The sequence below is a fragment of the Leptodactylus fuscus genome, chromosome 5 (assembly GCF_031893055.1).
Source record: "Leptodactylus fuscus isolate aLepFus1 chromosome 5, aLepFus1.hap2, whole genome shotgun sequence".
NCBI lineage: Eukaryota > Metazoa > Chordata > Amphibia > Anura > Leptodactylidae > Leptodactylus > Leptodactylus fuscus.
The window spans coordinates 219,981,569-220,004,287 of record NC_134269.1 but is presented as its reverse complement, the minus strand read 5'-3'; the positions used below and the strand labels follow the sequence as shown (position 1 = coordinate 220,004,287).

The 22,719-nt window shown below is 44.1% G+C and overlaps 1 protein-coding gene across 1 annotated transcript in view; it reads left to right on the top strand.

The window, feature by feature from the left end:
• The first annotated feature begins 39 nt into the window (after window positions 1-39).
• Window positions 40-22,719, top strand: part of WNT5B (Wnt family member 5B) — a 54,462-nt gene continuing 31,782 nt past the window's right edge. Inside the window, exon 1 of the mRNA XM_075275473.1 lies at window positions 40-249. Within this exon, the coding sequence (XP_075131574.1) occupies window positions 244-249 (6 nt within the window). The 5' untranslated portion in view covers window positions 40-243. The remainder of the gene's footprint in view (window positions 250-22,719) is intronic.

The following is a 22,719-nucleotide window of genomic DNA, read 5'->3' as shown; positions in this document are numbered from 1 at the left end:
GCTCAACGCCAGACAGTGCAAAGCAAGGGGCCACACCAGCACTGGGAACACTGGGAGGATTTCACCTGTATCTATTGCCGTCTATCTGGGATCGAACTATGACACCCCCTGCCCGGTGACCCGCGGGTGACACCCGAGTGATAACAGCCATCTGTGGATTTACTTGTCTTGGATTTGGCACCCACTGGGGTGGGGGCATTTTATTACTCCAGGATTATCACCCAAGCAGGTGACCCACTGGACATGCAGGTAGGTGACCCCACTGCCCCCGCCTGTTATTCCGGGCTGAGACCTGGAGGTGCCGACCACCTACCTCTACAGCATAAGGACAGTGCACCTGGTGGCATCATGTGACCCCCCTCCCCTAAATATTACACCTGGAACATGATAAATTAGGACATGTCCCCACTGATATGAGGTCTGTACCTCCTGGTATTAGGGTCTGTGCCCCTGGTTTTAGGGTCTGTACCCTCTGGGATTAGGGTTTGTATTTTCTTGGTGTTACTCCCTTTCTGTCCTCTGTATTCTGAGCCCTGTGTTCCTCATGTACCCCTCCGGTGTGAGCTGGCAGCAGAATGGGGGGTGTATTCCCAGCTTGCAGGGTCCTCCATGTCTATGCCTTTGTTTTCGGACCCAGAATGCAATGTATCAGTAGCCCGCGGGCTCAGTGCTCACATCCCGGGGACATCTTGGGCTGATGTCTCGCTATAGTGGTCACTGACAGGTCACTAAACTTCTATTCAACTACTCTTTATTTGTTTCGGGAAAGTTGGGTGGCAGCAGATGGATAGCTTCTGAATGGCAAATCTGCCTAATTATGCAAAGATACACCCCTGCACCCCATATCACCACTCCGCTGTAATGTCAGCCATATTGGCGGTCACCCAGCTTTCCAAGAAACGGATATAATTGATTCCCACATACAATTTGTAACGCTTTAGCAGGGCGAGATGCAGCGAGGGGTTTTGGATTCTAGTTGTGCCCAGTGACTGATTTCGGCGGCGGTGACGAGTTACACGAGCCGCCTTCTGCAGAACGCACTTGCTGTGATTTATAATGACGTTAACCGTTTAATCCTGGAGCGGCCGGCGATTCCTAGGAGTCCAGGAAGTGCAGGGGAGAGGAAAATCACTTCCCTTACTATGATGGAAAATACAGGTAGATCCGGTGAAAATTCACTTTTATAGAATCCCTCTTTTCTGCCAAAAATAGGGGAAAAAAACCTGTTACCTTTCTGTTGGCTCAGTGAGGATTGTCCATAGTGGCTGCGATTGTTACAAACCCTCAGCTGAGAAGATAAATTGTATTCACTGACAGCTAGACGAGATCTAAGAGCGGAACTGTCTATTAGAAGTAACAGAACGTTTCATCCTGAAGTCGCGACTGGCCCTTTAAGAGCTATTCCCATCTATATTTAGAGGGTTGCATTATCTGCTCTACTGCTTTAGGGTGCAGTTCACTCAGGGCAGTTAGATCTGCTGCAGGCATGCAATTTTGACGCCTTTTTTGGCGCAGTTTCTTAATTTTCCAGGTGAATCAAAAACTGCATCAAAGCAGCATGCAACTGCGTCGTGTGAAGGTTCCTTTAGGCCGGTTGTAGACGACCGTGGCCGTGGCCAGTGTGATATCTGAGTATTTCACTTCTATGGGCTTGTACACACAACACTCCGGGCCGCAAACTATAGAATAAGTCCTATTCCTGTCCTGTTTCGTGGCCCTTGCTTCCGTGGCTCTTATTCATTTAATGAAAGGAGCCACGGAACCACGGCCAGTGCATGGAGGACACGCAGGAGACATCCACATGTGCCGCCCGTACTCCCCAGTTACAGCACGGTCGTCTGCATCCAGCCTTATTGTCTAATTTGGGTACATAAAGGGTTTGTTGTTATCTGCAACCTATTAGATTGCGGCTTCTATAAATTGGTTTGCATGTATACAGGTCAATATGGATTGTGTCCCATATGGTAAACTGCTGCTGTAATGGAAACAGTCAGCAAGCAGGTCTTCGCACACGCCTCCAACAGCTTGTCTGAGTTCATGTAATACATGGGGATAAGTCATTTTTCTGAGTCCGGTCTGGATTGAATGGTCTGTGAATACTAGCACAAATACGGGCCAGTAAATCCAGCCGAAACGTGGAGCGGCCTGGGCACAGCTGTGGGAAATGGCCCTGAGTCCGATAACAGGTGACCCATCTGCACAAGCAGGGCATGCTGGGAGATTTCAGCTCAGACACCATTGTATAGCACCTAAGAAGTCACATCTGAGCATCGGTACGTTCCATTTAATCCGACCCTCCGATATTCCCTACATCAGCGTTTATTATACTGCATTACACTCAGTCAGTAATTTACGTGACGCGTCGCTTTAAATAACGTTGTGGGTTATTTGTGGCCCGGCAGAGCCAAGCGGGTGTTTGTGTACGAGCGGCGCCCCATCACACAGACCCTGTTTGTGGGAATCTGTAAGACGTTACGTATTACCGCCATAGCTGCGGCTGGTCCCCGGTGTGCGCTTTACGGGGGACGTAATAACAAGGCAGTAGGGCCACATATTCCTGACATATATTACGCCACCTACCACTCAGCTTTTCCAGACTCCTGAAGGTAAACTAAGTATACCCCATCGCATGACTACACTAACTAACAATGCAGGGGTGTGGAAAAGTTGGGTGATACCCCTATAGGACATGTAAGACGCCATGTTTTTGGTCTAGCTCTTCATTTCTACCATCCCTGTCCGATTTTGCAGCTCTCTCTCCTCCGTGCTATCGTATCGGTGTCATAGATCCGCTGTCCCGTGTGTTAGTCATGGACCCCCTGCGTGACTACGGGGGGCCATGTTTGTTGTAACCCATTTTCCTCATATTGTGCTCCCTGAACCCTAACATATGCCTCCGTATCAACAGACAGATTGGCTGCTCAGGAGTCTGGAAAAGCTGGGTGACCACCAGATACACAACGTGAAGCTCTTGGCCCCAATGTATAGTCTGTTTTGGGGCCCCTAGCTAACATGTCCTGTGTAGATTAGTGGTATATTCTATGTGGCAGACCTTTGGGGCCCCATCACTGCTACCAGTGCGCCCCCTATAGTCACGGCCCTGTGGCAGCCATAATGGCGACTTTCTAATACGTACAAGAAATCGTAAACAAAAGGAAGACGGAAAAGTTTTCTTAGTCAGAAACGAACGTGTGATGATAGACGGATCAATAATCAATAATTATGTAGAGCTATACAGGGGCGAATGGGGTAGACTTACACATAGTGAGGTACCCTGACAAATAGGGGGCGCCGTATCTACCTACAAGGAGTGCGCCCCTGAATGGTGACAGGATTTACTTGGAGTTAGCGGCCTCCATTTTCTGTTCGGTAGAGAAATTTGCAGTCTTGGGATGGAAATGCGGTTACAATAGAATGATTTAGATAGACGATCACCAGATTATTGGAAATTCACATCTATTGTATGGAAATGTTCTTAAATCTGAACAGCGGATTATCAAGACTGGATATAACTGTAACAGAACCTCTGCTGTGAGAAGTTTTAGCTCTGTACAAGTTCTCAGGCTGGGGATGTCACAAGAAGGTTTCTATTCACTGACAGTAAGCAGAGAGCCTGAAAACGGGAAAACTACACGTGCACTACTGCATAAGCAACATAGGGGGCACTACTGTGCAGGAATGTGGCCCTAATCTGGGGCGGGACATGGGGGGGACATCTGTATTACTGACTGATGTAAGAAATGACCCAGACGTCTCAACAGCAGCCGGCCATTGTGACTTCAGAGGGGCAGTAGCCGCTAACCAGTATCTGTATATTGTACAATACCGCACAGAGGACACTGTATACTGAGCACATGGGAGAGATTATACCCAGTGCCATGGACCCTACAAAGCACCTCCCTATCTGATCAGCGCCTTATCTTATGTGTGTGTTTTTGTGGATTAGTGTTATACAGCTGTGATTGTCCAGATATAGGACAGACCTGCTTAATGATTAAAGGAAAGATAACAGGAGGAGGACAGAGACGGCCAGGAATGTGCACAAATGTCCAGAATCCTGACACTACTATACACAAGAGAGTATACGTGCACTGATTGTAAGGAGGGCTCCTAACAGTAAGCACAATGTATAATATGTACAATACTATCCTATGTAAGAAATATGACATACTGTCTCCTATGTACAAGAATATAACTACTATAATACTACCTCCTATGTACAAGAATATAACTACTATAATACTGCTCCTATGTACAAGAATATAACTACTATAATACTGCTCCTATGTACAAGAATATAACTACTATAATACTACTCCTATGTACAAAAATATAACTACTATAATACTACCTCCTATGTACAAGAATATAACTACTATAATACTACCTCCTATGTACAAGAATATAACTACTATAATACTGCCCCCTATGTACAAGAATATAACTACTATAATACTACTCCTATGTACAAAAATATAACTACTATAATACTACCTCCTATGTACAAGAATATAACTACTATAATACTACCTCCTATGTACAAGAATATAACTACTATAATACTGCTCCTATGTACAAGAATATAACTACTATAATACTACTCCTATGTACAAAAATATAACTACTATAATACTACTCCTATGTACAAAAATATAACTACTATAATACTACCTCCTATGTACAAGAATATAACTACTATAATACTACCTCCTATGTACAAGAATATAACTACTATAATACTGCTCCTATGTACAAGAATATAACTACTATAATACTACTCCTATGTACAAGAATATAACTACTATAATACTACTCCTATGTACAAAAATATAACTACTATAATACTACTCCTATGTACAAGAATATAACTACTATAATACTGCCCCCTATGTACAAGAATATAACTACTATAATACTACTCCTATGTACAAGAATATAACTACTATAATACTGCTCCTATGTACAAGAATATAACTACTATAATACTACCTCCTATGTACAAGAATATAACTACTATAATACTACCTCCTATGTACAAGAATATAACTACTATAATACTGCTCCTATGTACAAGCATATAACTACTATAATACTACCTCCTATATACAAGAATATAACTACTATAATACTGCTCCTATGTACAAGAATATATCTACTATAATACTGCTCCTATGTACAAGAATATAACTACTATAATACTGCCCCCTATGTACAAGAATATAACTACTATAATACTGCTCCTATGTACAAGAATATAACTACTATAATACTACTCCTATGTACAAAAATATAACTACTATAATACTACCTCCTATGTACAAGAATATAACTACTATAATACTGCTCCTATGTACAAGAATATAACTACTATAATACTGCTCCTATGTACAAGAATATAACTACTATAATACTACCTCCTATGTACAAGAATATAACTACTATAATACTGCTCCTATGTACAAGAATATAACTACTATAATACTGCCCCCTATGTACAAGAATATAACTACTATAATACTGCTCCTATGTACAAGAATATAACTACTATAATACTACTCCTATGTACAAAAATATAACTACTATAATACTACCTCCTATGTACAAGAATATAACTACTATAATACTACCTCCTATGTACAAGAATATAACTACTATAATACTGCCCCCTATGTACAAGAATATAACTACTATAATACTACTCCTATGTACAAGAATATAACTACTATAATACTACTCCTATGTACAAGAATATAACTACTATAATACTGCTCCTATGTACAAGAATATAACTACTATAATACTACCTCCTATGTACAAGAATATAACTACTATAATACTACTCCTATGTACAAGAATATAACTACTATAATACTACCTCCTATGTACAAGAATATAACTACTATAATACTGCTCCTATGTACAAGAATATATCTACTATAATACTGCTCCTATGTACAAGAATATATCTACTATAATACTGCTCCTATATACAAGAATATAACTACTATAATACTACCTCCTATGTACAAGAATATAACTACTATAATACTGCTCCTATGTACAAGAATATATCTACTATAATACTGCTCCTATGTACAAGAATATAACTACTATAATACTGCTCCTATGTACAAGAATATAACTACTATAATACTGCTCCTATGTACAAGAATATAACTACTATAATACTACTCCTATGTACAAGAATATAACTACTATAATACTGCTCCTATGTACAAGAATATAACTACTATAATACTGCTCCTATGTACAAGAATATAACTACTATAATACTACTCCTATGTACAAGAATATAACTACTATAATACTGCTCCTATGTACAAGAATATAACTACTATAATACTACTCCTATGTACAAGAATATAACTACTATAATACTACTCCTATGTACAAGAATATAACTACTATAATACTACCTCCTATGTACAAGAATATAACTACTATAATACTACCTCCTATGTACAAGAATATAACTACTATAATACTACCTCCTATGTACAAGAATATAACTACTATAATACTGCTCCTATGTACAAGAATATAACTACTATAATACTGCCTCCTGGATCTCCAGAATATATATCTCACTTGGGCACATTTTGGTCCTTACACTAATAATTTATGAGCCAATATAATGTTTTTTGTTCGCACTTGTCGCCCTCTGGAGCTCGGCGCTGCCCCCTGTGTACATGAATACAGCTCTGTATTGTGGTTTCTCTGTCACTGTGGGTTGTTGATCGCTCAGTTGGAGCATGACATGGGGGCGGTAGGTCTTTGTCAGGCCCTCAGTGTATGGGTGGTCTCCATCCTGAAGCCATCAGACAAGTCCACTGTGGCGGGATCAGAGTAGTGACCTTGGTGTCGTGAAGGTGAAGGGCGGCCGACTTGACTGACTGCTCCTTCTTCCAGTGCTGGAGTGTTCAGGACATTGATGGTTTTATCTATTTGTGTCCTATCAGGCAGACACTGGTGCAGATAAGTCACACCAAGGCTTGTGCTTTTACCTTCACTGGTTAAGGGAATATCTTCAGATTGTTATTGCCATCTCTGCAGAATTGTACGTCACAATGAATACACATCACTCATAAATGACCCCACATGTTCACACCTGTAGAGGGCGTCTTTGAGAATATTCTTACCCTTGTATTACACCATAAGCCAAAAGACAAAAATCCTCTATTATATAGGTAAAGTGATGGCAATACAAATCATTGTACAAGGGCGACGCGTTTCTGGGGGTCTGACTCCTTCATCAGGTGCCCTCTTCCAGGCTGATCCTTTTCTCTCTGTTGTGATATAACATATAGGACTCAGTGTATTTCCGGGTCAGGCACCTACCTATACGTTACTGTCCATGAGACTGTGAAATGCGTCGTCCTTGATACATTCCATGTAACACCGCCACTATATCCTAACACGGTGTATTTCCGTATGTCTGATGACTTTGGACTGTGTATATGGAGAATACCGCCCCCCTCCACCGCTCATAACCTCATATATGACTCCAGAGCAGAACTTTACGTTTGACCAATGGCGGCTCACAATGAACTCAAGAAAAGAAAAGGGAATGTTTGGAAAAATGTCAAAATTATTGTGAGTTTACATGAAAACGACGAGTTACAAAGAGGATTGAGCTATCAAATACTGGATGGAGAGCAGAAGACGCTTCCTGCACCATAATAAAGATGAAAGAGCAGAGATAAAATAGATAAGGTGCAAGAGATGCGAGCGAGGAGAGAGCGAGAAGAGACCGCGGCCTAATAGGATCCATCTTGTCTTTGAAGTATCTTACAGATAGTCAGAGAGATGGAGTGTGAGAGACGGAGCAGGAGCGGAGAGTGAGGTGAGAAGAGGAAAGAGGCGAAAGTGATATGATCTGTGGTCAACAACATGGACAAGTTGATGAGACATATATATTATACTCCAGAGCTGCGCTCACTATTCTGCTGGTACAGTCACTGTGTACATACATTACATTACTTCTCCTGTATTATACTCCAGAGCTGCGCTCACTATTCCGCTGGTGCAGTCACTGTGTACATACATTACATTACCTATCCTGTATTATACTCCAGAGCTGCGCTCACTATTCTGCTGGTACAGTCACTGTGTACATACATTGCTTATCCTGTATTATACTCCAGAGCTGCGCTCACTATTCTGCTGGTACAGTCACTGTGTACATACATTACATTACTTATCCTGTATTATACTCCAGAGCTGCGCTCACTATTCTGCTGGTGCAGTCACTGTGTACATACATTACATTACTTCTCCTGTATTATACTCCAGAGCTGCGCTCACTATTCCGCTGGTGCAGTCACTGTGTACATACATTACATTACCTATCCTGTATTATACTCCAGAGCTGCGCTCACTATTCTGCTGGTACAGTCACTGTGTACATACATTGCTTATCCTGTATTATACTCCAGAGCTGCACTCACTATTCTGCTGGTACAGTCACTGTGTACATACATTACATTACTTCTCCTGTATTATACTCCAGAGCTGTGCTCACTATTCCGCTGGTGCAGTCACTGTGTACATACATTACATTACTTATCCTGTATTATACTCCAGAGCTGCGCTCACTATTCTGCTGGTACAGTCACTGTGTACATACATTACATTACTTATCCTGTATTATACTCCAGAGCTGCGCTCACTATTCTGCTGGTACAGTCACTGTGTACATACATTGCTTATCCTGTATTATACTCCAGAGCTGCGCTCACTATTCTGCTGGTGCAGTCACTGTGTACATACATTACATTACTTATCCTGTATTATACTCCAGAGCTGCGCTCACTATTCTGCTGGTGCAGTCACTGTGTACATACATTACATTACTTATCCTGTATTATACTCCAGAGCTGCGCTCACTATTCTGCTGGTGCAGTCACTGTGTACATACATTAGATTACTTATCCTGTATTATACTCCAGAGCTACACTCACTATTCTGCTGGTACAGTCACTGTGTACATACATTACATTACTTATCCTGTATTATACTCCAGAGCTGCGCTCACTATTCTGCTGGTGCAGTCACTGTGTACATACATTACATTACTTATCCTGTATTATACTCCAGAGCTGCGCTCACTATTCCGCTGGTGCAGTCACTGTGTACATACATTACATTACTTATCCTGTATTATACTCCAGAGCTGCGCTCACTATTCTGCTGGTACAGTCACTGTGTACATACATTACATTACTTATCCTGTATTATACTCCGGAGCTGCGCTCACTATTCTGCTGGTGCAGTCACTGTGTACATACATTACATTACTTATCCTGTATTATACTCCAGAGCTGCGCTCACTATTCTGCTGGTGCAGTCACTGTGTACATACATTACATTACTTATTCATTATATTATCATGCTGGCAGTCCTGTTATATGGCGGTATATACTATATGAGCACTACCGTGCGGCTGTTATATGGCGGTATATACTATATGAGCACTACCGTGCGGCTGTTATATGGCGGTATATACTATGTGGGCACTGCCTGCTGGAGTTGCTGTGTGCCCTCTATCCTATTACTGGCACCATTTTGGGCATACTGTTAGTGCTGTTGCCCCTTCTCTCCATATCCATGGCTTTAACCCCCTCCTGCCCAGTCGCCTATAGATGGTTCTTCTGTAATGGGCTAAGCCTGGCAGAGATTTCGGCCGCAATAAAGAGGATTTTTCAATCTGCACACGAGCCAGTTCTCCATCCCCCTCCGCCCCGTCCCGCCTTCTGCTTCCTCTCCTGCCTCCATCGTCTCACATTGCCGAGGCGCCCCCTTTTCCGAGCCTCCCAGTTAATCTAGGACACATGTTGCCCCAACTTTATAAACCTTGAGGGACATTGAGTGATTGCCGAGGAGTCTGTAAGGTTGGGGTTCCGGCCCGCCCCGGGACGTCACCTCGGCATCTTCTCTCCTTTGTGTCAGCATTTAACAAACCTTTGTCCTTTGACCAAATTTCAGGTGATTTTACGCAGAGCAGAGACGTGATGTGTGGCCGGGGCTCTGAATGTCCCCCTGTCCCTGGCCGGGGCTCTGAGTGTCCCCCTGTCCCTGGCCGAGGCTCTGAGTGTCCCCCTGTCCCTGGCCGGGGCTCTGAATGTCCCCCTGTCCCTGGCCGGGGCTCTGAGTGTCCCCCTGGCCGAGGCTCTGAGTGTCCCCCTGTCCCTGGCCGGGGCTCTGAGTGTCCGCCTGTCCCTGGCCGGGGTTCTAAATTGTCACATTATACCGATAGGTTTGTACCCCAACCCTGAAATACAGGGGTGCAGATCTGGGGGATCCGTCACCTCTCCAGACCTGTCTATGGTCGCCTTCACATTGTTCACATTCTTCTGGCTTGTTGCAGGACCACGAGAGCGGATAAACCCTATAGAGCCCTGTGACTATAATCGGGGTCCCCAGAGAAGGGGGGGGTCCCCCTATTTATTTTTTTCTTCACCAGACTAAAAAAGTTGGGTTTGCAGGATTTTCAGACAGTTGTGGACAAAGCCTAAGAAAATCCCTTCCTCATTCTAGAGCGTTGCTTCTTCAGGGTCCCTCTGTTATTCCTCCTGGAAATATGTGAATGAATTGATACCTGGGTGTTACCATTGTCCTTGTCTGTACCCGCTGTCAGCCTTGTGACATCTCATTGGACAGGTGAGTAACAAGTTGCGATTCCAGAAGTTGCACCACTATTGTGGGGTGTGATCTGGTTGTGCTGTAACAGTTAGGGCTACCCGCGTGACCCCAAGGTCATAATCTCCCGACAGCATCTCCTGTCTCCTGGAATGTGCTGGTGAAGTGGGGGACATGTTACTTCCATCTATGGTGTGGCCCTTCAGCCTTGTGGAGTGGCCCTTTAACCTTCTGGGACGTCCCTTGAGCCCCCTGGGACAGCCATTTAACCCTCTGCTGTGGCCTTTGAACACTATGGTGCGGTCCTTACTCCTGTGGGGTTGGGTAGCCCTATGATCCTCTGGTGTAGTCCCCATCAGCCCAGTGGTGTGGCCCCTTTAACCCTCTGGGGTGGCCCTTGACCCATCTATGTAATCTTTTGGGAAACATACAGGGGCAGTCGAACATTATCAATGATGATCCTTTATCCAGTGTATAGGTGACAAGTGTCTGGTGGACTGTGGGGTCCGGCGATGAGACCCCCATGAGATTGGGGGGTCCTGTGTTTCTGTATTAGTGGAGCAGAGGTCGAATGTTCACACTGCAGCTTTGTGCAAAGTCTGGGGGTCTGCTGAATATCGCTCCGCACTCTACCCCTAGTATCTGTCACCCAGCTCTCCCAGGAACAGATAGCACCTGTACAGAATATCAGAGGAGAACGACTCCAGGATTTGGGGTATTTTTGGGTGCACTGATCCTAAACCTTCTCTATCACATTACCATTGTATGGAGGTGACCCGGCGATGGCGCCTCCACCAGGGCTGTGTTTACTCGCCGCGCTATCAGCCGCCAGATCCTTGTCCAGGATAAACATATTTGCTTGTTTTATCGTGTTGTGTATCTCAGCTTCCCGGGGCTGGAGCCGGCACCCCAGGGTGCTGGAACGTCCGCCATGCCTATACCGTGGCACAGATCACAGCCTTCCCTTGGAGGTATACGTCAGTAAATCCTCCTGACGTGTGTAAGGAGACTTAGTGATCAGAGTGATACGTTGTTTCTCTTACGCCTATAGAAGTGAATAGATATAGTGACCGGACCGCCCACGTGATTCTAGAGCTTGTGGGGCGACGAAACTTCGCTCCGACCTGCAGAATTCTAAAAATTTCACTCCGACCCTTATACAAACATCTGCCAGTCATGGCTCCCAAAATCTCGCCCTCGCCACCTCCTCCGCTGGCGCCATAACTCTACGTCAAAGCATCTCAGAGATTTATTAAAGGTAATTCACCTGTGCAGGTAACAGACGCGGTGACAAATCTAATCCTATCCTGTGTGATACTGTATACTGAGCTGTATCTAATCCTATCCTGTGTGATACTGTATACTGAGCCGTGTATCTAATCCTATCCTGTGTGATACTGTATACTGAGCTGTGTATCTAATCCTATCCTGTGTGATACTGTATACTGAGCTGTGTATCTAATCCTATCCTGTGTGATACTGTATACTGAGCTGTGTATCTAATCCTATCCTGTGTGATACTGTATACTGAGCTGTGTATCTAATCCTATCCTGTGTGATACTGTATACTGAGCTGTATCTAATCCTATCCTGTGTGATACTGTATACTGAGCCGTGTATCTAATCCTATCCTGTGTGATACTGTATACTGAGCTGTGTATCTAATCCTATCCTGTGTGATACTGTATACTGAGCTGTATCTAATCCTATCCTGTGTGATACTGTATACTGAGCTGTGTATCTAATCCTCTCCTGTGTGATACTGTATACTGAGCTGTGTATCTAATCCTATCCCGTGTGATACTGTATACTGAGCTGTGTATCTAATCCTATCCCGTGTGATACTGTATACTGAGCTGTGTATCTAATCCTATCCCGTGTGATACTGTATACTGAGCCGTGTATCTAATCCTATCCCGTGTGATACTGTATACTGAGCTGTGTATCTAATCCTATCCCGTGTGATACTGTATACTGAGCCGTGTATCTAATCCTATCCCGTGTGATACTGTATACTGAGCCGTGTATCTAATCCTATCCCGTGTGATACTGTATACTGAGCCGTGTATCTAATCCTATCCTGTGTGATACTGTATACTGAGCCGTGTATCTAATCCTATCCTGTGTGATACTGTGTACTGAGCCGTGTATCTAATCCTATCCTGTGTGATACTGTGTACTGAGCTGTATCTAATCCTATCCTGTGTGATACTGTGTACTGAGCTGTATCTAATCCTATCCTGTGTGATACTGTATACTGAGCTGTATCTAATCCTATCCTGTGTGATACTGTATACTGAGCTGTGTATCTAATCCTATCCTGTGTGATACTGTATACTGAGCTGTGTATCTAATCCTATCCTGTGTGATACTGTATACTGAGCTGTGTATCTAATCCTATCCTGTGTGATACTGTATACTGAGCTGTGTATCTAATCCTATCCCGTGTGATACTGTATACTGAGCTGTGTATCTAATCCTATCCCGTGTGATACTGTATACTGAGCTGTGTATCTAATCCTATCCCGTGTGATACTGTATACTGAGCTGTGTATCTAATCCTATCCCGTGTGATACTGTATACTGAGCTGTGTATCTAATCCTATCCCGTGTGATACTGTATACTGAGCTGTGTATCTAATCCTATCCCGTGTGATACTGTATACTGAGCTGTGTATCTAATCCTATCCCGTGTGATACAGTATACTGAGCTGTATCTAATCCTATCCTGTGTGATACTGTATACTGAGCTGTGTATCTAATCCTATCCTGTGTGATATTGTATACTGAGCCGTGTATCTAATCCTATCCTGTGTGATACTGTATACTGAGCCGTGTATCTAATCCTATCCTGTGTGATACAGTATACTGAGCTGTATCTAATCCTATCCTGTGTGATACTGTATACTGAGCTGTATCTAATCCTATCCTGTGTGATACTGTATACTGAGCTGTGTATCTAATCCTATCCTGTGTGATATTGTATACTGAGCCGTGTATCTAATCCTATCCTGTGTGATACTGTATACTGAGCTGTATCTAATCCTATCCTGTGTGATACTGTATACTGAGCTGTGTATCTAATCCTATCCTGTGTGATATTGTATACTGAGCCGTGTATCTAATCCTATCCTGTGTGACACTGTCTGTTGAATTGTGTTCTGATATTCCAGAATTTTCTTAGTAAATACTTTTGTCAGTCATTACATTCATCTCCATCAGCTGCTTCTTCCCCCATGTTGTCAGCAGAAACCTCATCCTATTATATATCACCGCCAAACTGTGTATAGTAACCTGTATAATGATGCCAGGAAGTGAGAATGTACATGACACTACTGCCACCTGGAGGAGGGGTTTATAGTGGAGAAATCTGGAGCATAGAGACTATGGAGGAACTACAGTAGTACTGTACATAGTATTATAGTAGTTATATTCTTGTACACAGGAGTAGTATTATAGTAGTTATATTCTTGTACATAGGAGTAGTATTATAGTAGTTATATTCTTGTATATAGGAGTAGTATTATAGTAGTTATATTCTTGTACATAGGAGGTAGTATTATAGTAGTTATATTATTGTACATAGGAGCAGTATTATAGTAGTTATATTCTTGTACATAGGAGCAGTATTATAGTAGTTATATTCTTGTACATAGGAGTAGTATTATAGTAGTTATATTCTTGTATATAGCAGTAGTATTATAGTAGTTATATTCTTGTACATAGGAGGTAGTATTATAGTAGTTATATTATTGTACATAGGAGCAGTATTATAGTAGTTATATTCTCGTACATAGGAGTAGTATTATAGTAGTTATATTCTTGTACATAGGAGCAGTATTATAGTAGTTATATTCTTGTACATAGGAGCAGTATTATAGTAGTTATATTCTCGTACATAGGAGTAGTATTATAGTAGTTATATTCTTGTACATAGGAGGTAGTATTATAGTAGTTATATTCTTGTACATAGGAGTAGTATTATAGTAGTTATATTCTTGTACATAGGGGGCAGTATTATAGTAGTTATATTCTTGTACATAGGGGGCAGTATTATAGTAGTTACATCCTTGTCTATATGGGGCAGTATTATAGTAGTTCCATTCTTGTCTATAGGGGGCAGTATTACTCTTCTCTTTGCTCCCAGTCTTGCTATACGTCCCTCTGTACTGGACTTTCTCCATATTGCTCTGTCTCACTAGTAACGTGTCGCTGATCTCTAAATTATCCTCTTCCTTATTTTAAGGCTCTACATTATTTTACTAGTAAATCCCCGGCATAAAATATTTATATTGCAGTAAAATGCTCCTTTTCAGGGACTCTCTAACATTGCCACCCCTGCTTAACTTCCTGTAATCCAAACCAAATTCCAGATTTGGGAGCTGCGCTCCTTCTCACCTCATTCAGGTCTGATCCATTCCCCAGTGCGGGGGGAGGGGGCGCTCTTGTTTATTGTACATTATTGCTCTGGATTGGATTTTGTTCCTAAATTTGAAACTAATACAAAGGTATAAATAATGTGATGGAGGTTTCGCCTCTTGGCAGACGCCGCACAATCCTGGAGTGAATGTTGTTTCTTAGCAGTCAGAGGTGGATTTCGGGATCTGCGCCAGTAACAGCAGGGCAGAGAATCCTGAGAGAATAGGACGAGAGGACAGAACTATACAAGACATTAGTAATGGTGTGTGTGTATATACTGCCCCTTATACACAAGTATATAATACTGCCCCCTATAGACATGTTTATGTATGTGAGCTCTCCATGCTGGGTCCCAATGTCTGTGAACGGAAATATCAAGTACCAAAATTTCTTTTGACAGGATGTCTGAGAATACAGAATATCCATATACTAGAGAGCGGTGACATCACTGAGAATACAGCCTATCCGTATACTAGAGAGCGGTGACATCACTGAGAATACAGCCTATCCGTATACTAGAGAGCGGTGACATCACTGAGAATACAGCCTATCCGTATACTAGAGAGCGGTGACATCACTGAGAATACAGCCTATCCGTATACTAGAGAGCGGTGACATCACTGAGAATACAGCCTATCCGTATACTAGAGAGCGGTGACATCACTGAGAATACAGCCTATCCGTATACTAGAGAGCAGCGGTGACATCACTGAGAATACAGCCTATCCGTATACTAGAGAGCAGCGGTGACATCGCTGAGAATACAGCCTATCCGTATACTAGAGAGCAGCGGTGACATCGCTGAGAATACAGCCTATCCGTATACTAGAGAGCGGTGACATCGCTGAGAATACAGCCTATCCGTATACTAGAGAGCGGTGACATCGCTGAGAATACAGCCTATCCGTATACTAGAGAGCGGTGACATCGCTGAGAATACAGCCTCTCCGTATACTAGAGAGCGGTGACATCGCTGAGAATACAGCCTATCCGTATACTAGAGAGCGGTGACATCGCTGAGAATACAGCCTATCCGTATACTAGAGAGCGGTGACATCGCTGAGAATACAGCCTATCCGTATACTAGAGAGCGGTGACATCGCTGAGAATACAGCCTATCCGTATACTAGAGAGCGGTGACATCACTGAGAATACAGCCTATCCGTATATTAGAGAGCAGCGGTGACATCACTGAGAATACAGCCTATCCGTATACTAGAGAGCAGCGGTGACATCACTGAGAATACAGCCTATCCGTATACTAGAGAGCGGTGACATCACTGAGAATACAGCCTATCCGTATACTAGAGAGCAGCGGTGACATCACTGAGAATACAGCCTATCCGTATACTAGAGAGCAGCGGTGACATCGCTGAGAATACAGCCTATCCGTATACTAGAGAGCGGTGACATCGCTGAGAATATAGCCTATCCGTATACTAGAGAGCGGTGACATCGCTGAGAATACAGCCTCTCCGTATACTAGAGAGCGGTGACATCGCTGAGAATACAGCCTATCCGTATACTAGAGAGCGGTGACATCGCTGAGAATACAGCCTATCCGTATACTAGAGAGCGGTGACATCGCTGAGAATACAGCCTATCCGTATACTAGAGAGCGGTGACATCGCTGAGAATACAGCCTATCCGTATACTAGAGAGCGGTGACATCACTGAGAATACAGCCTATCCGTATATTAGAGAGCAGCGGTGACATCACTGAGAATACAGCCTATCCGTATACTAGAGAGCAGCGGTGACATCACTGAGAATACAGCCTATCCGTATACTAGAGAGCGGTGACATCACTGAGAATACAGCCTATCCGTATACTAGAGAGCAGCGGTGACATCACTGAGAATACAGCCTATCCGTATACTAGAGAGCGGTGACATCACTGAGTATTCAGCCTATCCGTATACTAGAGAGCAGCGGTGACATCACTGAGAATACAGCCTATCCGTATACTAGAGAGCAGCGGTGACATCACTGAGAATACAGCCTATCCGTATACTAGAGAGCGGTGACATCACTGAGAATACAGCCTATCCATATACTAGAGAGCGGTGACATCACTGAGTATTCAGCCTATCCGTATACTAGAGAGCGGTGACATCACTGAGAATACAGCCTATCCGTATACTAGAGAGCGGTGACATCACTTAGTTTCCAGCTTATCTTTATTCTTCACTTCCTCATCCGCTTGCTCTCTTGGCTCTTTTTGGTTGCAGTTTTGTGTGTTCCCTATAGTAGTGGTTGTTGTGTAGCTGCTGCAGCGCCTCTTCAGGTTTGATTACTCTGCCTACATCTCTGTAGTACCGGCCATTATAGTGACCAGCGCTATATCTCTGTATCTGACCAGTGTCTGCGCTTCTTATCAGCTGTGCGATATATATCTGTCCCTTGGGAAAGCTGGGTGTCTATATGATGCTTATTATCTCTTCTAAGGTCCTGAGCAGCAGCACTGCCTAGTCCTGCAGCAATACAAGATCCTTGAGTCTCTGTGCAGTAGTCTAGGAAAGCTGGGTGGCAGTGGGATGTGCCATGACAGCCATATTGGTCACTCAGCTTTTTCAGGAACAGATAGGGCTGAGTGTCATGTTTGGGTGGTTTTCATTTCCCCTATGTCTGCGGGATGGAAATTGCTGGGTGTCATTGGGGCCTGGAGTTCCTGGGCAGCGGGTGCAGGGTCTGCAGATAAGGGCTGGGGAGGGGGATTCTCCTATCTGGCTCTGTACTTTATACTATTTCTCCCCATTTTACCCCCCGGCCCCTCCTATAAGCCCGGCAGGGTCTGGTAGATTTATGGCGCAGCTGGGATCTATTACGCAGCGCGGTCGCAGATTTAGGACTTGGGTCACATGTAAGAGACAAGCGGCAGGTCTCCTAGTCTGATCCATTTCTGAAGATGTTATAGGTGGACCCTCAAACATGTCACAGCTGAGGGTTTGTTACAGTTGTATCCAGTGTAGACAATGCTCTGTGAGCTCATCCTGCCCCTGTGCTGCTACAATGTGTCAGTGCAGATTGGTTCTCAGTGGATACAAGTGTAACAACCCCTCAGCTGTGAGAGGTGCAGAGCGTCGGCGCGGCTGAGGGTTTTGGTGACTGCCACCGTGTCGTCCCCTGACAAGCGCCCTCTGTTATAAAAAATACAAAGCCGCGCAGTTTAATTATACAGTCAGGGCCGGGCGGTTTCCTGCAGGGCAGAGCGGGCTGGCAATTAGCTGAGAGGGCTTACAATGTCCTGGTATGTGGGCAGCAGGGCCGGGACTGTGAGGCTGTGCTGCCCCTCCCTGGCACACAGCGGGACTGCAGGGGACGTGCTGAGCCATAGAGAGAATCTAATATGGGGGGAAAACGGCGAATTAAAGGGGCTCTGGGGGTGAGAAACACTGGAAGTGGGAGCGAGGAATTATAGGATAGGAAAAACTAAACCGCTGGTCTGATGTCATCAGTCTGTAGTATATAGATAGGCTGTATTCTCAGTGATGGCACCGCTCTCTAGTATACGGATAGGCTGTATTCTCTGTGATGGCACCGCTGCTCTCTAGTATACGGATAGGCTGTATTCTCAGTGATGTCACCGCTGCTCTCTAGTATACGGATAGGCTGTATTCTCAGTGATGTCACCTCTGCTCTCTAGTATACGGATAGGCTGTATTCTCAGTGATGTCACCGCTCTCTAGTATATGGATAGGCTGTATTCTCAGCGATGTCACTGCTCTCTAGTATACGGATAGGCTGTATTCTCAGTGCTGTCACCGCTCTCAAGTATACGGATAGGCTGTATTCTCAGTGATGTCACCGCTCTCTAGTATATGGATAGGCTGTATTCTCAGTGATGTCACCGCTCTCAAGTATACGGATAGGCTGTATTCTCAGTGATGTCACCGCTCTCTAGTATACGGATAGGCTGTATTCTCAGTGATGTCACTGCTCTCTAGTATACGGATAGGCTGTATTCTCAGTGATGTCACCGCTCTCTAGTATACGGATAGGCTGTATTCTCAGTGATGGCACCGCTCTCTAGTATACGGATAGGCTGTATTCTCAGTGATGGCACCTCTGCTCTCTAGTATACGGATAGGCTGTATTCTCAGTGCTGTCACCGCTCTCAAGTATACGGATAGGCTGTATTCTCAGTGATGTCACCGCTCTCTAGTATATGGATAGGCTGTATTCTCAGTGATGTCACCGCTCTCTAGTATACGGATAGGCTGTATTCTCAGTGATGTCACCGCTCTCTAGTATACGGATAGGCTGTATTCTCTGTGATGGCACCGCTGCTCTCTAGTATACGGATAGGCTGTATTCTCAGTGATGTCACCGCTGCTCTCTAGTATACGGATAGGCTGTATTCTCAGTGATGTCACCTCTGCTCTCTAGTATACGGATAGGCTGTATTCTCAGTGATGTCACCGCTCTCTAGTATATGGATAGGCTGTATTCTCAGTGATGTCACCGCTCTCTAGTATATAGATAGGCTGTATTCTCAGTGATGTCACCGCTCTCTAGTATACGGATAGGCTGTATTCTCAGTGATGTCACCGCTCTCTAGTATACGGATAGGCTGTATTCTCAGTGATGTCACTGCTCTCTAGTATACGGATAGGCTGTATTCTCAGTGATGTCACCGCTCTCTAGTATACGGATAGGCTGTATTCTCAGTGATGGCACCGCTCTCTAGTATACGGATAGGCTGTATTCTCAGTGATGGCACCTCTGCTCTCTAGTATACGGATAGGCTGTATTCTCAGTGCTGTCACCGCTCTCAAGTATACGGATAGGCTGTATTCTCAGTGATGTCACCGCTCTCTAGTATATGGATAGGCTGTATTCTCAGTGATGTCACCGCTCTCTAGTATACGGATAGGCTGTATTCTCAGTGATGTCACCGCTGCTCTCTAGTATACGGATAGGCTGTATTCTCAGTGATGTCACCTCTGCTCTCTAGTATACGGATAGGCTGTATTCTCAGTGATGTCACCACTCTCTAGTATACGGATAGGCTGTATTCTCAGTGATGTCACTGATCTCTAGTATACGGATAGGCTGTATTCTCAGTGATGTCACCTCTGCTCTCTAGTATACGGATAGGCTGTATTCTCAGTGCTGTCACCGCTCTCAAGTATACGGATAGGCTGTATTCTCAGTGATGTCACCGCTCTCTAGTATATGGATAGGCTGTATTCTCAGTGATGTCACCGCTCTCTAGTATACGGATAGGCTGTATTCTCAGTGATGTCACCGCTGCTCTCTAGTATACGGATAGGCTGTATTCTCAGTGATGTCACCTCTGCTCTCTAGTATACGGATAGGCTGTATTCTCAGTGATGTCACCGCTCTCTAGTATATGGATAGGCTGTATTCTCAGTGATGTCACTGATCTCTAGTATACGGATAGGCTGTATTCTCAGTGATGGCACCGCTCTCTAGTATACGGATAGGCTGTATTCTCAGTGATGTCACCGCTCTCTAGTATACGGATAGGCTGTATTCTCAGCGATGTCACCGCTCTCTAGTATATGGATAGGCTGTATTCTCAGTGATGTCACCGCTCTCTAGTATATGGATAGGCTGTATTCTCAGTGATGTCACCGCTGCTCTCTAGTATACGGATAGGCTGTATTCTCAGTGATGTCACCGCTGATCTCTAGTATACGGATAGGCTGTATTCTCAGTGATGGCACCGCTCTCTAGTATACGGATAGGCTGTATTCTCAGTGATGTCACTGCTCTCTAGTATATGGATAGGCTGTATTCTCAGTGATGTCACCGCTGATCTCTAGTATACGGATAGGCTGTATTCTCAGTGATGTCACCGCTGCTCTCTAGTATATGGATAGGCTGTATTCTCAGTGATGTCACTGCTCTCTAGTATATGGATAGGCTGTATTCTCAGTGATGTCACCGCTCTCTAGTATACGGATAGGCTGTATTCTCAGTGATGTCACCGCTGCTCTCTAGTATACGGATAGGCTGTATTCTCAGTGATGTCACCGCTGCTCTCTAGTATACGGATAGGCTGTATTCTCAGTGATGTCACCGCTGCTCTCTAGTATACGGATAGGCTGTATTCTCAGTGATGTCACCTCTGCTCTCTAGTATACGGATAGGCTGTATTCTCAGTGATGTCACCGCTCTCTAGTATATGGATAGGCTGTATTCTCAGTGATGTCACCGCTGCTCTCTAGTATACGGATAGGCTGTATTCTCAGTGATGTCACCGCTGCTCTCTAGTATACGGATAGGCTGTATTCTCAGTGATGTCACCGCTGCTCTCTAGTATACGGATAGGCTGTATTCTCAGTGATGTCACCTCTGCTCTCTAGTATACGGATAGGCTGTATTCTCAGTGATGGCACCGCTCTCTAGTATACGGATAGGCTGTATTCTCTGTGATGTCACCGCTCTCTAGTATACGGATAGGTTGAATTCTCAGTGCTGTCACCGCTCTCTAGTATATGGATAGGCTGTATTCTCAGTGATGGCACCGCTGCTCTCTAGTATACGGATAGGCTGTATTCTCAGTGATGTCACCGCTCTCTAGTATACGGATAGGCTGTATTCTCAGTGATGTCACTGCTCTCTAGTATATGGATAGGCTGTATTCTCAGTGATGTCACCGCTGCTCTCTAGTATATGGATAGGCTGTATTCTCAGTGATGTCACTGCTCTCTAGTATACGGATAGGCTGTATTCTCAGTGATGTCACCTCTGCTCTCTAGTATACGGATAGGCTGTATTCTCAGTGATGTCACCTCTGCTCTCTAGTATACGGATAGGCTGTATTCTCAGTGATGTCACCTCTGCTCTCTAGTATATGGATAGGCTGTATTCTCAGTGATGTCACCGCTGCTCTCTAGTATATGGATAGGCTGTATTCTCAGTGATGTCACCTCTGCTCTCTAGTATACGGATAGGCTGTATTCTCAGTGATGGCACCGCTCTCTAGTATACGGATAGGCTGAATTCTCAGTGCTGTCACCGCTCTCTAGTATACGGATAGGCTGTATTCTCTGTGATGTCACCGCTCTCTAGTATACGGATAGGCTGAATTCTCAGTGCTGTCACCGCTCTCTAGTATATGGATAGGCTGTATTCTCAGTGATGGCACCGCTCTCTAGTATATGGATAGGCTGTATTCTCAGTGATGTCACTGCTCTCTAGTATATGGATAGGCTGTATTCTCAGTGATGTCACCGCTGCTCTCTAGTATATGGATAGGCTGTATTCTCAGTGATGTCACTGCTCTCTAGTATACGGATAGGCTGTATTCTCAGTGATGTCACCTCTGCTCTCTAGTATACGGATAGGCTGTATTCTCAGTGATGTCACTGCTCTCTAGTATACGGATAGGCTGTATTCTCAGTGATGTCACCTCTGCTCTCTAGTATATGGATAGGCTGTATTCTCAGTGATGTCACCGCTGCTCTCTAGTATATGGATAGGCTGTATTCTCAGTGATGTCACCGCTGATCTCTAGTATACGGATAGGCTGTATTCTCAGTGATGTCACTGCTCTCTAGTATACGGATAGGCTGTATTCTCAGTGATGTCACCTCTGCTCTCTAGTATACGGATAGGCTGTATTCTCAGTGATGGCACCGCTCTCTAGTATACGGATAGGCTGTATTC